The sequence below is a fragment of the Durio zibethinus genome, chromosome 18, assembly GCF_047325235.1.
Source record: "Durio zibethinus cultivar Kanyao isolate XHJ-2024 chromosome 18, ASM4732523v1, whole genome shotgun sequence".
NCBI classification, from domain to species: Eukaryota; Viridiplantae; Streptophyta; class Magnoliopsida; order Malvales; family Malvaceae; genus Durio; species Durio zibethinus.
In genome coordinates, this window is record NC_143179.1 from 13,117,569 (window position 1) to 13,137,378 (window position 19,810).

The window sequence follows — 19,810 nt, forward strand, 5'->3', positions numbered from 1 at the left end:
ATGATCATTGTTGAAATTAGAATTGACAGTTTTAACATAAAATACACAACTCGAAAATGATTATAAAAAGACACATAATTTAAAATTTTTTATATAAATTTAGTAAAAATAAAAAAATACGATTCATTATTATCATGTTAATACGATTGTTATACAATAATTTTTATATTTTACACATATTTGATATAAAATAAATATAATACGAATACATGAATTACCGAGCTTAAGCAAAACATGCTAAAGACCATAATAATAATTATTATTATTATTATGATTATTATTATTATGCTTACTGCTCGACTGTTAATTGGTTGATTTAGTAGGGAGTCATTTTAGACATTCAGACCTGGTAGATATGCATTTAATTGACAGCAACACTTGTTTCTTGTGCCTAATAATTCTTTCTGCTGGAAAAATAGCATTTCCAAGATGCCATGTACTATGCTTCCATTCTACTGTGGCAAAATAACATTACTGTCGTGAACATAATTGCTAAATGGTCAAGACTTAAAGACTGATCTTCTCACTCTAGTCGAACTTCATACCATTGAATTGCACCAACATCCCCATCTATTTCAAGTTCACAAACAGACCTTACTAAGTAAGAAACAGCATCGTCGATGCTCACAAATCTTGCCAGGTCCGGTGGAAGGGTCTTCCCTGGCCAATTTTCAAGCCAGCCCTTTAACTTGGCCTTCAACTCTTCTTCAGAGACAAACTTCTCCTCTTGTCCAGGTTCTAGTAGAACATAGGTTTCGGTCCTTGAATATGCTGCCCCTCTCCTCCTCGTTGCACAAATCTGATGAAAAATAAACCGAGTAAAATTACACGAGGACACCCCCCCCCCCCCCCCCCCCAAAAAAAAAAAAGAAGAAGCAATGTTTCAAAAGTTTGGGATGTTTCCTCTTCATCCACCTCCAGTAACCCCCCCCCCCCCTCAAATCCCTCTTCACATCGGTTCAAAAAATGCCCATTCTCCTAAAAGATTATTCTTATATAAATGAAAAAGCAGAGTTAGCTTAAAAGGCCCCAGCTCAGAGACAAGATATCAGATTACACTTAAATTATCACCAGCCACAGCTTACCGGGAATTAACACCATTTACAATTGTTAAATAGTGTTGCAGAGCAGGATTTATATTAGTCAAGATCATGTAAGGATGATATTTTCCAAATCATCTCAGGTCATGTGGAATGATTTTAATCTTCACAGTTTCACTTGTGTTACAAGTGGGTAAGTCTCAGAACTGCCTAATAAAGCAGATACTACAGAAGACTTATAATGATAGCCTTACAATGAAAATGAGCGCTTGAAAGAAATGTTACCGTCACAGCATTGCTATGCGGACTCCCCATTTTAAGAAGTCTCACATGAACAGGACTAAAATTCTCAGCTCCACATACGGGACTTGCTTGAACAAATGCTGTAAGAGTGTATCTTGATAAGAAATCACCTGCAAACAGTTGGAAGCTATGATATCATTAGTGAGATATAGTCCTATCTCTCTTACAACAGTCATACTCTTTGGCCTCTGATTATCAATTTGAACAGTGATGCTGTTCTGTAAAAAATTTAAAGTTTATTTAGACAATTTTCAAGTCAGATTTCTTCTCCTCAATTCCATAATTAAATTCCAGGCTTAGTGCAAAATAATTAATAGACAAAAATATTTCATTGTTCACAGATCAGTGTAAGACCATTTCAGTTCCACAGACAGCAAACTTACCGGTCCCCACCGCCCATATATTTTTTTTCTTCTTTGTTATATGTAGAGTCCAAATACATTGAAAAAGTTGATGCTGCAATAACAGAACAATAGTTTACTCAAGTTGTAGCTAATTTGTTGTTAATGATGAGCTCAAACCCCAATTTACTGCTTACATGACGACACTAAAATACCTGTGAATGAATCACATCACAGCTGTTCAATCAATGCCATATCATTAAATGCTTCAAAGCAATTTTATTATTAAATGAAGGCATGGCCATCTGGACATCTTAGGTATTCCTGAAGCCACTAAACCACTGCTTCAAAATGCGAGAATCTGATGCTCTAAGATGGTTTCATGCTACTTCTGAGCCTTCAACCCAAGATAATGGCAAATAGCGTGGCAAGAACTCAATACCGCCAGGGATACAAAGACTTCTGGTAGCAGAAGATAGTAAAATGGCAAACAGATCTTCGAGATGATCCCAGCCGGAGTCTCGTAGAGCTACAGATTCTCATATGAGGCATCCCAAGGTAAAATTTGGGATTTCCATAAAAGTAAGCAGGTATCAAGGATGCAATGGGTAGTTGGAGAGAGGCTAGCGGCATCACCTCTAAGCATGGGTAATTGGGCATCCACTTACTAAAGAAGTTAAGACACATTTTCATCTTCATCAGGAAACAAAGTACCATCTCTGAGGGGTACATACCCAACACCCTTCATATGATCTACTAGTATGACAATCACTTCACTTATCTTTTCTATCTAAGAATGGCGCCCATCTTTCGCCACAAACTCATGACATACATTCCTCACCTCAATCCAACTATAAGCAGCTTCTTTTCTTAGACCACTCTCCTCCATGAGCCTTCTCGCTGCTTGGGGATCATCCCATCTTCTAGCTGCAAAATAGACATTTGATAACATTACATATCTGGCAGCATTCTTTGGTTCCAATTCAAACAGAGCCTCCGCTGCCCTCTTAACAACACCTAAGTTGCCCTCGACACAACAAGCACCCAAAAGCACACCCCACATGCCAACATAATTCAGTCCATTGGGAGTTATCTTAATCAATTTCATCACCTCCTCAAGCCTGTTTTTCCTTCGAAGCAAATCAATCAAGATTGCATAATGATCAGACCTAGCGATCACACCAAAATCCATTTCCATCAAGTCTAAAATCTTCATTCCTTCAGAGACTAGACCTGTGTGAGTACAAGCAGATAATGGCCTGAGAAACTTGACATGATTAGGCCTTGTGTCTGCTTTTATCGTCATTCTGAATGCACTAAGTGATTCCTCTCGATGCTCATTTTGAGCAAACCCAGTTATTAATGAGTTCCATGAAACAACATCATTCTCATGTATCTTCTCAAACAATAATTTTGCTGAGTTCATGTCTCCACACTTGCAGAATGTGTCAATTAAAGCATCATAAACAAACTGATTCAATAAATCACATCTACTGCCAACTCTAACTGTGTGTTCATAGATCTATTTACCTTTTCCAATATGTGCTAAATCTGCACAAACACTTACAACAGAAACAAATGCGAAAGCAGTAGGCTGCATGCTTTCCTCCAACATCTTCCGTAAAAGATTCAATGCTTCATTTCCATGACTATTTTGTGCAAAACCCGAGATTAAACCAGTCCAAGACGCGATATTCTTAACAGGTTTCATTATATACATAACAAGCATCCTCAAATCTAGACACTTCAGCATAAGCAACCTCCATAGAAGCCCATGAAACAACTTCTCTTCCGCTTATCTGATTAAAAATCCTATACGCACTATTCACCTCCCCACATTTCCCATAAGCATCATGAAAGCATTGTATACAATCAAATCCAACTCCAAACCAGAAAATATCATAAAGCCATGAACTTGACATAAAAATTTCAAAGCACCCAAGCAAGCACAAGCACCAACTATGCTAACAACCATACAGCATTCAATAACCAAATGATCAGATTCATTTAGCATTTTTTTTAACATATTTACTGATTCTTTGTAAAACCCATGTTGGAAAAACTCATAAATCAATGAATCATAACTAACAAGATTTCTCCTTGGCATTTGATCATACACGTTACATGCCTATCAAAGAATACATGTTTTGAATACCCGATAAGAAGAATGTTCCAAGAATGGTTGTTTTTCACATGAAGTTCATCAAAGGCCTTTTGGGCACTTTTTTATTTAATTGAAATTTGAATGCATGGCTATGTGATGGTTGGTTATAAAGGTTTTAAAGGTTACAGCTTGTTGATAAAATGTGCATGTAAGAGTAAGCCTAGCTTCAAGTTTTTGTTTTTAATAGATTTTGAGATCAGAAATACGAAAAATAATAGAAACCCAAATCTTCTTTCAATTTTTTCTTCTTTTGGGATTTCTTCTTGTTGCTGAAATACATGATAATATTGAAAAGGACATTTATAGCTTAAAGAGTAGTTTTTCTTTTTAAAGAGCTTAAAGGCCAAAGCTTACAGTTAAAGAGCTGATGAAACCCATTGTTGAACAGCTTTTTCTCGATCGAAAAATTATTGCATGCAAAACTTAGCATGTTTTCCTTGTGTTTGTAAAATAAGCGAAAATGGCGAGGAAAAAAATTATGTGCCTTTTTTTAACACAGGTTTTGGAGACAACAGGATAAAATTGTATGGAACTTTGTTAATTTATATCTGTGACCCTCAGTTTCTGGTATATGCCCTTGATTTCCCACTTTTCTTTTTTGTTTTTTAATTAAGTTTTACTATCACAATTCATGTATCTATCGTGTCAAAAACATGTCATGAAAATTATTGTATTATACTACATGTCCACATATAAAACATGAATTTTTTTTTTGTCAAAATTTTATATTATGATATTTTCATATATATTTTTTATATTATTTACCTATCATAATATTATATTATGTTTAAAATTATCTCAAAAACATGTCATAAAAATTATTGTATTATAATACGTGTGCACATATAAAACATGATTTTTTTTATTTTTGTCAAAATTTTAAATTATGATATTTTCATATATTTTTTATATTATTTACCTGCCATAATATTATATTGTGTTTAAAATTATCATAGAAGAAGTTAAGATATCTTGACATGCTACTTTAAAAAATATTTTTTAATTAAAATATTATTTTTATCAAATTTAATAATTATAGAAATTTTTATTAAATAATAATATAATTTATTTGATAATCTATAATATAACATAGTAATACGATATGAATATAATACGAAAAAAGATAAAAAATAACATAATTTAAAACTTTTAATAATAATTATATATAAATTTAATACAACAAAAAATATATTTTATTTTTTCGTATTCATATGAATTATAATACTTGATTTTCATATAAAACACATATGAATACATTAATTTGATTATTTTATACAATACATATACAAGAATAGTTGGATTTAAATTTATTTGTTAATTTTTTTTTAATTTTTTACAAGGTAATTAATCATGAAAATAATATAATTTTGAAGGGATATCTAATGCTTAATTTTGGTAATGTATGGTTTGCTTTAGGATGCCACGTGGCATATTTTTCTTTCTTTTGTTATTTTACTTTTTACTTTTTTTAATTTTTTATAATTAATTAATATTTTTGAAAATAATTAAAAAATAAATATTTTTAAAGATATTTTCCTATCCATTTACATCAAACTTTTCTTTTTATTTTTTTTTACCTTCCATTTTCCATTTTTAAATATTTAATAAATATTTTTGGGATTTTAAATTTTTTATACAGAAGCCATAGGATATCAAAAATATGTTTATTTTTTATATCACACTCTTGCTTCCCTTTTTTTATTTTTTATTTTTTTAGTATTTAATTAATTTTATTGTAAATTATCAAAAGTAAATAAATATTTCTTAAATTTTTTTCTGTGAGCAGGACCTACTTATAACAAACTTTTCTTTTTATATTTTATATTTTTTACCTTAATTTACTTTTCTTTTTAAAAATATTTAATAAATATTTTTTTAGAATTTAAAATTATTTTGTGTGGGAGCCATTTGATACCAAAATTTGACACGTATTTTTTACTTTTTTTTTAAATTTTTATATATTTAATAAATAATATTTTAATTTTAATTTTTTATACCCACTTAATAATAAGATTATGTCACATGTCAAATAATTTTATCACTTTTTCTCATTTCTATTTATTTTTTTATATTTAATAAATATTTAATAATTTTAATTTTTAAATATCGAGTTCATTTGATATTATTATTAAAAAATATATTTTTCATTATTATTTTCTTTATTTAATAATTTAAAAAAAACTATTACCGAAGATATTGGCATCATATTTGGATTGATCTTTTCTTGATCTATATTTTTTAAGATCAATGATATAAATTTCTCATGAAAAGATCGCCATTGCTGATGTTGCATGGTTATTCACCTTTTTTATTTGTTTTTCTTGTTATCTTTTATTTTTTGCTTTCTTTTAAAAATTTAAATTTTTTTCTAAAAAAAATGTGTACACATTGCATCCTTTATCTTTTATCTTTTCTTTTCTTTTTTTTTTTGCATTTTTCCTTTTTCATTTAATTTTTTATTTTTATTTCTATCTTTCTATTTTTTTCCTTTAATTTTATACGTATTTATTAATTATTTCTTTTTTCAAAAGAAATCGTATAGGATCCTTTTAATATTTTTCTATTAAAGTTTTTTAATTTTTTATAATTTTAAAATTTTTTTTAATTAATTATATAAATTTTACTCATTTTAACATTGTAAATGACCTTTCATGTATCTCTAATCCAATAAGAGAGATTGAATCAAGAGTGAGATAATTATATATATATATATATATATATATTCATCGGTAATTGTTGAAAGTTTTGTATTAAGTGAATCCCACGTAAAAAAATAAATTTATTTTTTATGAAATATATTTTGTGAAAATAAAAGATCAATTGATGTATCCACTATCGCTTCCATTTGAGATTTTTTTGGTACCTTTCAAATTTTTTGCTTTTTTGAAATAAGATAAATTTTTAACAAAAAAATCGATAAATAAAATGATAAAACAAAAAAAAATTGATTTGCAACAACATGTGCCCCAACTAATTAGATTTATTTTTGAAAGAAAAAAGATAAATTACTAGACAATACCGAATTACCAACTTTTTTATCCAATTTTTTTTTTTTTATTTTTTGATAAGTAACTTTTTGCTTATCCTATTTGATTAGTGAGATCTTGAAAGAAAAGGAAATTTAAAGACAAAAAGAAAAATAAGTCTTATATTTTTCTTATCAACCAAGCAGAACTTAACAACCAATGTAACAAAAACAAGAGGATGTGCCCATTGAACCAAATATTGTTTTAACATGTTACTAAGTTAATAAATGTCGTTTCATCAGTTGAAGAAAATGGCTCTAACAACTCTCCAAAAAAACTAAAAAGTCAGTTACTTTGATTAAACCAAAGATAAAGTGCACATCCAACTCTTTTTATCTTTGTAAAACCCCCCACCAACTCTGACACAGATCTTTTGTTTTAGCTGCAGCTTCAATCTTTGAATTCTCAGAAAAAAAAAAAAGTTGACAGATTGAAGATACCAAGAAATTTCTCAAGGTTTCAAGTGAGTTTTGATTCCTTTAATTTCATGTCTTATGAAGGATTTAAGTTCTTTTCCATATTTGAATTGAGTAATTATTCATTTCTTGCAAAAAAAAAAAAAAAACTGAAAATTTTTCTCATTTTCTTTTGTTCATTTGGTACCTCAGTTGAATAACAATTGTGATTCACAATATGGGGTCATTGAGAAGTTGGACTGGAGATAGAGTTGAAGCTGTGGATGATAAAGGAGGGGATGGAAGCAGAAAGCAATTGACAGATTTTGAAGTTAATAATAATGAAGTTAAACCTCTTTCAAGGCATGGAACTTTAGCCTTTTCTTCTTCATCAGATTCGTCTCAGGACCCTGAACTCAAATCACCAGCACATTTTCGTGTTTCATTTGCGGGTTCAACTGAGTTGTTCCCTGAAAATCACATGCCTTCAGGGCAAGTTGCTGGAGGCTATGTACCAAATCGAATACCATCATCTGTTTTTAGTAGTAAGCCTGCAACACCAATGGATTGGAGCACTGCTTCAAATGAATCATTATTCAGCATTCATATTGGAAATGGCAGCTTCTCAAGGGATCAATTTTTTATGTTACATAAATCTGGAGAATTGACCAAGTTAGATGAGCAGATCATTGCTCAAGGTCACCTGCTGCCTTCTCTGAAAGAATTAGAGGACATGGCTAGAAGGAATGAAAATATAGACAAGGATTCAGAAGCAACAGAAATGTCAAAAAATACAACAGCAAAGGTGGTTGAAACCAGTGAAGTTGCAGAAGATCGTAGCAACCAAAAGATGCCTCTGGCTGAAGAGGTCCACAATCCAATTAGCAATACCCCAACAGTGGATCTTGGTTCAGTTGCAGGAAATAATAGCCAGGAAAAGAAATTCCCAGCAGAGGTCCATAATTCACCTACCAATAGCATTTCTGGCCATTCTGATGGGTGCAAAAACGGCACTCTTTCCTTTGCCTTCCCTGTGTAAGTTGCAATGCGTTAAGAAAAAAAAAAAACCATATTTCAAGTTTCTAAAGCACCAACTGCGTACTTGAAAGCTGCATTTTGCTTAAACTCTAATAAAATATTTAATGTGATATTTAAATTATAAATTTATTAACTAATGTAATACTTGAAGAGCTGTTTGTCAAGCATGTGTCATCATTTAAAGCTAACGACATTACATTAGTTAACAGATTTATGTTCATATATCAAAGATTTTTAAAATTCAGGTACTACATTAAACATTTTATTATAGTTTAGAAGTCATTCTTGATGTTAACCCTTTAAAACATATTTCATTGTACCAAATTTATTTTCGCTACTTTAAAATGATTTCCAATGATAGAGACGTTTGCTTTATCGAATATTTAGCCACCAGAAGCATTACTCTTAACTTGTTTTGGTTCATTTCAGGTTGACAGGTACTAGTGATGCTGGAACATTTAGCCATGTGAATGGTGACCAAAACAACAAAGGATTACAGGCACAGTCAGTAAAGCAGCAGAAGCAGCAGCAGGAGGAGGAACAGGATCAGAAGCAATCTACAGAGGAATTACAACCACAAATTCCTGTTACACCCCAAAATGCTTATAGGCGCAGTTGGTTTTCCTGCTTCTATTGCTGCCGCTGTTCATGATATCAATCATGTATTGTCTATCAATGGTTATATTACTTCCCTTCCTGAAAAGAATCTGCTTATCCCCTCTTTCAGAAGTGGACATTCTATCCTTCCAAACATGCTAAAATATTTCCAGGAGGCACAAATCCATTGAGTCTAGTTAAGGTTGGTCTAATTTGTACGGTTTCTTGATGTAAGATTACAACTGTATAAAGTTGCTTTTGCAATGTTGAATAAACATAAAATGTGTTGAGACAGAAGACAAAGACGGAAAAGAGCAAAAGAAAATCACGATAAGATGACATAATGATAAGAAAAAAGGCACAATGGTGATACATTTTAAAATTTTAACAGAAAGTATATATGAATTTATTAAAAATAAAATTTTTTTTTTATATTTTTGACATTGATACAAATTATAAAATATAATTTTTATGTAAAACATAATACGAATACATAAATTATCAGTATTTTATATTATCTTAAATTTGATCCAAAAAAGAAAAAAAATGATCAATGAATCATGTACAGAGATTTATCTGATATTAATCATTCAAGGGTCCAAATTGGGTCAATCTAAAGACCGATTTTTCGTTTCATTTCTGATACGCTGAAGCAGTTTAATTTCTAATTTCAGAATCCATTACTTTCTCTTTATTTATACAGTATAATGTCACTTTTGTTTCAGCAAATATGCTCTCCAAAAAAAAAAAAAAAAAAAAACATGTACCTATCTGTAACATAACTCCATTAAAATATGTTATGGTCTTTTACCATATGTCAATATCCATTAAAATTGTAGATTAAACTTGTTAACTACTTAATTGCTGTAGGTTTAATACTAAAAATCCTTTGTGCCAGCTAAAGAAATGGCTAAAAAAAGCACTTATCGGATGCCGATGAAATTAATGGTTTTTTTAATAACGCAATAAGATGGGCTTATTCTTTGAAAAATTATTACATGAAACCGCTACTTCACATCTATATAAGTTTTTCATTCAAATCATGTCACGTAATTATATTCTTCTAAAAAGTTAATCATTCATTTTATTTATATGACATGTAATAATTTAATGGTAAATATTTGTTTAATGTCAACTCTTAATAATATTGGCATAAATGAACTAAATTAAGTTTTAAATTTGGCATAAATGAACTAAATTAAGTTTTAAATTTTTATTTTTATTTTTAATAAATCTAAACTAGCTCCTTATTTAGATAGTTAAAATTAATAAAAGAAATAAATCATAATAACCATTGTTTAGATAAAAAATAAAAAAAAGAAATAATTCATTATAATATATTTTTTTAATTATAACTTTTTTTTATAAAATAACATATAATATAAAAATATATTTCTCGTATTTATATCTTTTATCTATTTTCCTTGCCACTCGTTTATATTCTTGATTACATTTTTTATTAGTCATAGGTTCATAAATGTGATGATTAGTATAGAAGGGCAGCATGGTAGATGCCACTTCACTTGATGCCATCAACAACAATAATAGTACCACAATTTATTTTTTTTTAAAGCTATTAAATAAAAAAGTGATAACATAAATTTATTAAAAAGCACCATCATTTATTAAACGCTCTTTTTGCTCCAGGCAAAAAGTAATAATATATTACTTTATAATTGTCTAACATAAATTTATTTTACCAAAATAAAAAATAAATATTTCCATCCTAAGAAAAAAAAATTATTTCAACGAATTAAAAAGCTTATGTAGCAAAGATACTTTTAATATTTTTAATGACTAGATGAACCAAACACCAACCTTTTAACAACCTCCTTTCTTTTATCCCATGGACATCCAAATACTGCTCTTACTTTCTCAATTAACAATAAAATATAGGTAAGTAGTGGTGATTCGTTGTGAGTCAATTTCTATCTCCTTCAATGGATTTCATATTTCATTTTCTTAATACGATCAACATGAGTGTTAAGCTTTTTATAAATAGCATTTCTTGTAGTAAATGTATTAGCAACCATTTCAAACCCCTTTCAAATAAGTTCACTATCTTTGTCATCTTTTGATTTTTTAGCTTTTTTATTCTTTGAACTACTCAAAAGATCCAATGGATTTTTAGAACGAACTCCAGGGGATGTCATGATATCAATGTACTCTTCACTAAAAAAATCATGATTCTTTAATGTTACCTTGTTCTAGAAAATTAAATTATCAATATCATCAATATTTGCTCTTAACTCGTCATCAGTTCCAGAAGATTACTTCATTTATCTCATTTTTGCTGCAGTCTCAGCATACTCCATAGTGGCTTGATCATTATCATAAAGAATCACCATCTTCTCATAATTTGAAATGGATTTAGTCATTCACTCTTAGGCATAAGGATGTGCCTAAAAATTTATATGTATTATATTGTGAGAATATAAATAATAAAATGTAAAATAATTAATAAAACAATAATTAAAATTTAATTTTAATAAAATTTACCTTAATCAATCTCTACCAAACTTTAGGTTCTACACCCCATAATTTAGTAACTAAATTCCAAGAAAATCCATTCATTCATTGCTTGAACAAATCATAATACTTTAAGAAATTACTTTTAATTGTCTTTCAACGATTTTTCACTTTTTCCTTCTTTGTTTCTCTGTTAAAATTTTCTTTTAATTCAATAACTATATTATCATAGGCATGTTTAGTAAAAGTTCCATTCACCCTATTCCCTATATTAAGTTGATTACAAAATACATCGACAAAAACATCATCCATTGATGGTGTCCATGTCAAAACATTATCCTTATTTGTCTTTTTGTCACTTTCATTACTTGTAATCACTTTTTTCTTTCTCAGCATAGTTAAATCTACATAATAAAAAAAATAAATATGCAAAAGTTATAATAGCAATTAAATATAATCATTGATAAATAAATACTTTAATTGTTCAAATGAAATACATTTATTTGATTAAAGAAATACATTTCATTCAATGACAATAAATCAAATATAAATTCAAGAAAATACACAAATAATAATAACCATTTAATTCCTATAATCTATCCACATAGCATTAGCTATAAAATCTCTTAATTATTCTCTTTGAGCAACATTTTCATTCTCATTTCTAGGAGCATGATATTAAGTGAATTTAATATTTAGTTCACAATTAATCTTATCAATCAGAGCATCATCTGGATCTACTATTATTAAGTAATTATGTAAAATACAACAAGCTAAAACTATTACTTTTTGGGTTTTAACTCCACATGTCGGTGTATTTGTGCTTGCTATTATAAAAACTCTTTTTTTTAGGACACCAAATGCTCTTTCAAATACATTACGCAAAGATTCATGCCTAAGATTAAATAATTCCTAAGAATTTTTTAATGGTTATTTGAATATTCTTTCAAATGATACTGTACTCTTCTATATGGTGCTATCAATCTACTTCTCAACATAAATTCATCATCAACAAGATAATATTTACCTATTCAAAATTGTAATCATATCACTATTTCGATCTTATAAGTAACTAAATTAAATATAATATGTTATATTCATTACCTTATGGAATCATAAGTTTATTTTTTCTTGATAATGCGTCTTTCATAATTCTTAAGTTAGACTCTATAACTACATATCCAGGTAATACATAAGTGAATTTTAAATTAAATGGACATTCTGTAAATACATTTTATGTTAGGTACTCTTTTTTACCATGATATTTTGGAGCATCTATATTTCGTATCTTGACTCTAATATGTGTTCCATCAATAACTCCTACACAATCCTGATATTGACTTTATATATTAATACTTATTGAATATAAAACAAACTTGTGATTAAATTAAAGTAACTAATAATTTCTTACCTTAAAATATGGGTAGAATCTATTATTTTTAAGTATCTCAACTGAATTATGTGAGCCATTTGATTGTTTAAGGAATCTCTCCTCTAACACAATTATAACTCTTAAAACACGATGTAAATGGGGACTAGTTATTTTTCTTAAATGTTTAAACTAAAATTGTATCTTTTCTATTTTTTGCCTGATGAGATAATATATAAAGAGTTTTAATAACTTGTTCTTCCATTGTAACTCATCTTGTTGGTTCTAGACCACCATATTTTTTTAGTATTACACATAAATTTAGAAAACCTTTAGGTCCCATTATTATAATATCTCTATCTTTCTCACTACTAACAATTTGACTCATTATTTCATTTCTAACCTGATCTCTTTTTAGATTTATACAATTATCAATAACTTTTTTTCGTGATAATTTTTTACATATATACCAATAAATAGCTAAACACATAATGTAGACAATTGCCCTTCGATGACTTTTTCTCCACAAATACTCAATCATTATCTCATTTCTTTGTTTATCCATCTATACAACAAAATATTAACAATAATTATTATTATCATAAAAATAAATACACTAACATTTGTATGAAAAAAAATAATATTAAAAGCTCTCAGTTTACAGCTAATACAATTGAATATGGTATGGAGATTCTTGTTTTAAGCACATGAGGCATTTAACAATAAATCATACATATTACTAATAATAATACTAATATTTATCAATTACTCACATATTTTAATTATTATAATACTAATTTTTACCAATTATACAAGAAAAACGTACTGATATGTATAAGATAGCAAGGGGAAGGGATATGGAAAATGCAATATATCTTATTGGAAACTAGTATCTTTACATCTTTATTCATGAAATCCATACCATATATAACTAAAGTGATTTTTTAGACAAATTCATGACGAAAAATGTTGTAGTAATTATGCCTACTTAATCATCATTAGAAGTAATAAATTAGAATGTAAAATAAAACAAATAATTTAGTGTAAAGTCATCTTTAGAAGAAATAAATTAGAATGTAAAATAAAAAGAATAATTTAGTCTAAGTCAAAACAATATTTTTTGACTAAAAAAACATGTATATTTTTTAACCATCTTCTTGTTGACTAATCGAACTCAAACTATAATATTCTACGTATAAAAACCAAAATTTGTGAAGTAGACTAACATCTTATAAACCCAAGAAATATGTCTAGTCATATTCAACTATTCATCAAAATCAAATCACCAAAAAACTATAAAAAAAAATCTTTATATTGAAAGAGACATGTGAAACTTACTTGGACAGAAAGATGACTTTGAAAAATTATAAGATGATTGTGATGCAGCTAGGTTTTTAGTGTTAATAAAAATATGGATATAATAGCCTTTTTATGAAAAAAATTATTTTTAACTTTCATTTTCGTAGCTTTTTCTTCAACAATAACAAAGTTGGATTTAAAAGGAAAACTAAAGGTTGTTGGATTTCTGCCTCTTTTTCTTTCTTTAAATTAAAAATTTATCCAAATAGAAATGAGTTTTTTTTTTCCTTTACTTTTCTTTATTTTCCTTTTTTGTCTTTTCCCTCATCTTAAACCAAACACAATATAAATGATTGAGTCTTGACTATCCCTAACCTTAACCAAGTAGTTGATAAGTCTAGAGATTTCTTAGAAAATTGGAAAATTTACCTTCAATTGCCTACTCATATTTGTTTTCCTGTTCTATTTTTGGATATTGAAATTTATTCCAAGAAGGTCGAATATTCTGCTACAAACAAATACACACACACATAAATCAAGGTGTTAATTTTAGAACATGCCCAAACCTGGAGATCAAAATGTAAATCGGCTGACACAAGTATATTACTTGTAAATTCATGCAACTCTAAAAAATTTTCTTATGTTTTTGTCTTAGAGTCTGTTGCATTTTTTTTTCAACCCATTTAATTTTGAAAATTATTTTGTACAAATGTATGTATTGAGCTTATAATTTTTAAATTTTTTAAGCAAGACCAAAATATTGATAAGTATCTATTTAAGTATGTTTATAAAGATTAATAAATTTTTAAATTTTTAAAGAAAAAGAAAAGATATATTAAAAGTATGTGTCAAAACTCTAACCTTATTTATAAAGTTTAAAAACTTTATTTCCAATGAATAAAATAATAAAATAATAATCATTAATTTTTGCCAAGAACTTTAAAATAAACTTGCCATGTGAATATGATTTTTAGTCGTATTTGGGTATATTTTTGTTAGAACCAAATGTTTACTTTGGTGTAAAAGAAAATTTGAAAATAAAAAATAAGATTGCAAATATTAAGATTTAAATTTAAATTTTATTAAATATTATTTTTTAAAAATAAATACATAAATAAACTAAACTTCAAATTCAAACCAAATATGAACTATAAGGATGAATGCAAATATTTTCACATTTTATACTTGATAATTTTTCATGTCACTTGCATTAAGTATTTTCTCCTTTTAATTGAGAACACATGATTAAAGAGGATAGTCTTCAAAGACTTGAAGCATTGGATAATAATAAAAACTTGCTACCTTGTTGCTGTAACTTCCCCAATTGACTACTACAATATATTGTTTGGTAAAAAAAAGAAAAAATGACAAAAAATTGAGAGAAAAGAAAATTGTTTTGCTTTTGTTATATTTGTTATAAAAATGAAAATTAATTAAGGAAAACATAATTGTAGATAAAATAATTGACTTAAATAAAAAAGTGTTTTTTAGGCTTTTGAAAGTACAAATCCTTTTTCTTCTTGACTCATATTTTGGATTGAGTTTGCTTTTTATGTACTGATAATTCAAGAGTTGAAGAAAAAAAAAAGAGTATAGTTGATTTTCTATCCAAATTAAAATGACATGTTTCCCATTTTACATTAGTCAAATTAGCCACAAAATTGTATTAATATGCCCTGTGGAAAAATAACGGCTACTTTTATTTTAGAATCTATTTACTAATTTCTTCAAATAAGATGTAATAATATATTTTCCATGAACAAATTATTTAATTGTTTATAATTTAGACCCATTTGACACTGAAAGAAGTTGGATAGCTTCCAAAATATTACTGTTTAACAAACTTTAATCAAGAAAAAAATTAACTTATTTTTTAAAATTATCATACTTATAAAGTTCATAAACTTTTTTTAGGTAAATATCTAGTGTTGCCATTGTCGTTAGAAAAAGAGTCAAACTTGATTATTTAATTATATTAATAATATGAATGAAAATAAAAAAAAGTAAAATAATTCTTAATAAAAAGCTTGGAAGTATCATAAAAGAATATAATGTGACATAACAAATTAATAGTTAAAGATTAATGGATGTATAAGCCTAAAATAACTTGAAAATTCTAATTAGAGTTGTTTGTACAATAATTTAGAAATTGCAAATTGCTTGTTCATAAATCACATGGCACAACTTGAAAAATAAAAAACATAACTTCTTTCTCTCACTCGTTAAATGTGCTACTGATCAAAATTTAAATAAACTATTAGGAGAGGAATATATTATTATAGTTAAAAAGGATAATGTTCTAAATTGCCCCTAAATTATAGTGGTTTGTTGGATTTGATACCTAAACTAAAAAAATTGTTAAGTAGGTACCTGAATTATGAAATTGTGAATCAATTTAGTCCAAGAGTTAGCCTTGATGCTGACATGGCTATTTTAGCCAATAAATATACACAATGTGGACACAAAATGACATGTAAGCATGTTTATGTGGTCAAAAATATTTAACCCTAAACCCAAATAAAATAACCCTAAACCGATAAAAAAAATCCAAAACTCTAAACTATTAAAAAACCCAATTTGACTTTCAAATCATTTTTTTGTCCATACGAAAATTTGCATTGTTCTTCTGAGAATGTTAAAATGAAAAAGTTTTAGATTAGATTCGATTTCATTATTTGATCGAAGTATTGGGTTTCTTTACTGGAATAAGACAAGTCAGGGGCATTGACTGGTATGAGGAGATTCGACTAGCAAGAAGAGATTTGTAAGGTACTTGGATTCAATTTTGTGGAGCAAAGTGAGAATCAATTAGGGGTTACAAAAATTTTTAAGGTATATTGATTTTTTTATTCTCTAGTTTAAGGTTACGGTAGTGTTGGAAATTGTGACTTTTTCTATTTCAAATGCTTTTTTATTCAATAGGAGTTCATGTGGGCACAACACTTCACTTTCGTATACCTTTTTATTTGGACACAACACTTTTTTTTTTGTTAAACTTTACTTACATATTGGACTGTGTTTGGATTTTACAATGTGGTCCCAGTTTGTTAGCAATATTGTATTCATTATACTATTAAAGGTTTTGTTTATTATATTTTTGTTGCTTTTAATGCAGCTAAAATAATGGCTTTTATGATGCTTCCTTTACATATGTATTAGGGTGGAAAATTTGTAGCAAATCCAAAAGTAAGCTATGTGGGTGGACATGTAGATGTATAGAGTATAGATCCTGATGTAATTTCATTCACTATGTTATACAACATGGTTAAAGAAGCTGGGTATGAGACAACTCCTATGTTTTATTACTTGCCACAAGGGTCTAATATTGAAGATAGATTAATATTATGTTATGGTAATGCATAATTTGGTATAGTGATAGATCATATAAAGGTAATATGAGAAATACATGTATATATGGAACATGATTTGATATATCTGAGTTTACGGATGATATACCATTATTGTCAAGTTAAGAGCATAATGAGAAGGTTAGGAAAAATAGTAAACATGATACATGTAATGTGAAAGATGAAACTAACAGGGACATTAATAGTGAAGGGGCTACAAACATTAATACAATATATGATAATAATATAGGTAGGTGGGCTAACAGTGATTTTAATTTAGGAGATGCATTTGTATATGTGATTGTTTTGAATGTAAGTATACTTAATTGAATGTAGGTATACTTAAGGGTTCACATGAGGGTGTAGATGAGGGTTAGAATTCAGACAATAAGAAATTACCCTTTGGAGAATATGAATGAGGCTCGAATATTGATGATAAGAAAATACAAAATATTAGAACATCTTACATTGAGAACAAAAGTAAAGTAAGGTAGTGAAGAGTAATGAGATCCCATCAGTAGTAGATTTTGAAGGTCTTTTACAAGAGATCAATAGAAGAAACAAAGAAACAAAACAGAAGGAGATAGGTGAGAATCGTGGGGCTAGGACAAATCAAGAGGATAATACAGATTATATAGACTTTTCAAACATAGGCAGTTATGAGAGTTGTGAAGATGAGAAATTTGTAAGTAACAAAAATAAGAAGAAATATTTTGACCCTTCAGATCCAGTTCTTAGGTTTGAGATTGGTATAATTTTTTATGGTCTAAGATAATTCAAGAATACATTGACCAAATATACAATTACAAAAAAGTTTGATTATAGGTACCTTAGAAATGAGAAACATAGGGTCAAGGCTGTTTCTAAACATGAAGACTATCCATTCCTCATTTATGCTATGATAGACAACTATGACGGGTTGTCCAAGTTGAAAACACTGAGAAATGAGCATCAGTGTACTATTACTTTCAAAAACTCAAGGATAGATTATAAGGTATTAGTTGATCATTTTCTTGCCAAGCTTAGGATTATTCCTAACTTGAAGTTGGTTGAAATGAAAAGACTTACCAAAGAAGAGTTAAATACTAATGTCACAATAGGAGTTTGTAAGAGTGCTAGGATAAGAGCTCACAAAAAAATTATTGGTAGATATCATTATGAGTTTTTAAGGTTGTTTGATTATGTTGCTGTTCTGAAAAAAACATATCCAAATAGACATAAACCAAAGCATAAACCAAAGTTTTTGAGGTTGTACATTTGTTTTAGTGCACTTGGGGTAGGGTTCTAGAAATACTGTAAGCCTTTATTGTGTGTAGATGGATGTTTTTTAAAAAGACCTTTGAAAGCTGAACTTTTGGTTGGTATTGGTAAAAATGCCAAGAATCAAATGTATCCTATTGCTTGGGCACTTGTGGAGGTAAAGAATAAGTATACTTAGGGATGGTTTTTGAATAACTTAAAAATTGATCTTCAAATGGAGGATGGTGCTAAATTCACTATCATAAGTGACATGTAAAAGGTATGTATTGTACAATTTTATCTTTGAAAGGTTTAGGGCTTGTTACTTTTGAATGTTAAATTAACTTTTTTCATTTATTATTGTAGGGTTTATATAATGCCATAAGTTCTGTTATTCCTAAAGTTGAATACAAATTCTATGCAAGACAATGGTTTGCAAATTGAAAGAAAACCTATAGAGGCGGGACCTTCACAAGCAATTCTGGATGTGCAGTAAAGTTACAACAAAGGTTGACTTCAAAGCAAGAATAAAAGAACTTAGAGAATTGAAAGGTACAACATTAACTTATATATTAAAAATAAGTCTTACGCATTGGTCAAAGGTATATTTTAATACTAGATATTTGTCTAATGTTGTGGATAACAATTTAGTCGAGGCATTTAATGCTAGGATTATTTATGCTAGGCATATGTCCATCATTTCAATATTTGAAGAAATTAGGCATTATATGATGCAAAGAATTGTTGACAATATAACTAGATGTGCTAAGTGGAATAAGTTGCTTTGTCCCAAATTTTGTGAGAAAATAGAAGAACATAAGGAATTTATTTTTTTTTGTCATGTTGTATGGAATGGTAGTGATAGATTTGAGGTTGAATATCATAAGGATAGATTTATGGTAGACATGGGTAGTAGAAAGTGTACACGTAAGTCATAAGATTTGATTAGGATACCATATCCTCATGCCATATGTGCCATAATTTTTAAGAATATAAAAATTGAAGAATATGTTGCACATGTATATAAGAAAAAAATATGTATGAAAAATGCTATAATTGTGTGCTGTCACCTATTCTTGGAGACAAGTTTTGGCTTACCACATAAATGGGAGACTGTTAGCCTTGAATTGATTCTTATTTTGAAATGACAAAACATTAAAGCTAAATAAGCTTGATCAAGATT

General features: G+C 28.3%; 2 protein-coding genes across 6 annotated transcripts; one reads left to right on the forward strand and one right to left on the reverse strand.

The window, feature by feature from the left end:
* Positions 1–398: 398 nt before the first annotated feature.
* Positions 399–4,366, reverse strand: LOC111299663 (protein CHLORORESPIRATORY REDUCTION 7, chloroplastic-like). 5 transcript variants are annotated; one of them, XR_016329902.1, is made up of 4 exons: positions 1,900–4,366; positions 1,727–1,799; positions 1,326–1,453; positions 399–799 (listed from the first exon to the last, which is right to left on the reverse strand). XR_016329902.1 is itself a non-coding variant. In XM_089747637.1 (4 exons), the coding sequence occupies exons 2-4, from the start codon at positions 1,783–1,785 to the stop codon at positions 524–526; spliced, it is 480 nt and encodes a 159-aa protein (XP_089603763.1). In that variant the 5' UTR covers positions 1,786–1,799; positions 1,900–4,366; the 3' UTR covers positions 399–523. The 5 variants fall into 5 exon arrangements, 4 of the variants coding, with proteins under 4 accessions (XP_089603763.1, XP_089603760.1, XP_089603761.1 ...); XM_089747637.1 differs by having other exon boundaries at positions 1,326–1,470; XM_089747634.1 differs by having other exon boundaries at positions 1,326–1,470; positions 4,203–4,347.
* Positions 4,367–7,268: 2,902 nt separating this feature from the next.
* On the forward strand, positions 7,269–9,244 carry LOC111300963 (uncharacterized). The gene is made up of 3 exons (XM_089746838.1): positions 7,269–8,105; positions 8,169–8,304; positions 8,737–9,244. The coding sequence occupies exons 1-3, from the start codon at positions 7,508–7,510 to the stop codon at positions 8,957–8,959; spliced, it is 957 nt and encodes a 318-aa protein (XP_089602964.1). The 5' UTR covers positions 7,269–7,507; the 3' UTR covers positions 8,960–9,244.
* The last annotated feature ends 10,566 nt before the right edge of the window (positions 9,245–19,810 follow it).

Bases quoted from the DNA above. Each gene is read 5' to 3' on its own strand.
- LOC111300963 (XM_089746838.1), top strand. From the start codon at position 7,508: ATGGGGTCATTGAGAAGTTGGACTGGAGATAGAGTTGAAGCTGTGGAT. The intron at 8,106-8,168 runs GTAGCAACCAAA...ATACCCCAACAG, and splicing joins CAGTGAAGTTGCAGAAGATC to TGGATCTTGGTTCAGTTGCA. The intron at 8,305-8,736 runs GTAAGTTGCAAT...GGTTCATTTCAG, and splicing joins CTTTCCTTTGCCTTCCCTGT to GTTGACAGGTACTAGTGATG.
- LOC111299663 (XM_089747634.1), bottom strand. From the start codon at position 4,278: ATGCTAAGTTTTGCATGCAATAATTTTTCGATCGAGAAAAAGCTGTTC. The intron at 1,800-4,202 runs GTAAGCTTTGGC...CTGTTATTGCAG, and splicing joins GTTTCATCAGCTCTTTAACT to CATCAACTTTTTCAATGTAT. The intron at 800-1,325 runs GTAACATTTCTT...ATTTTTCATCAG, and splicing joins CGCATAGCAATGCTGTGACG to ATTTGTGCAACGAGGAGGAG.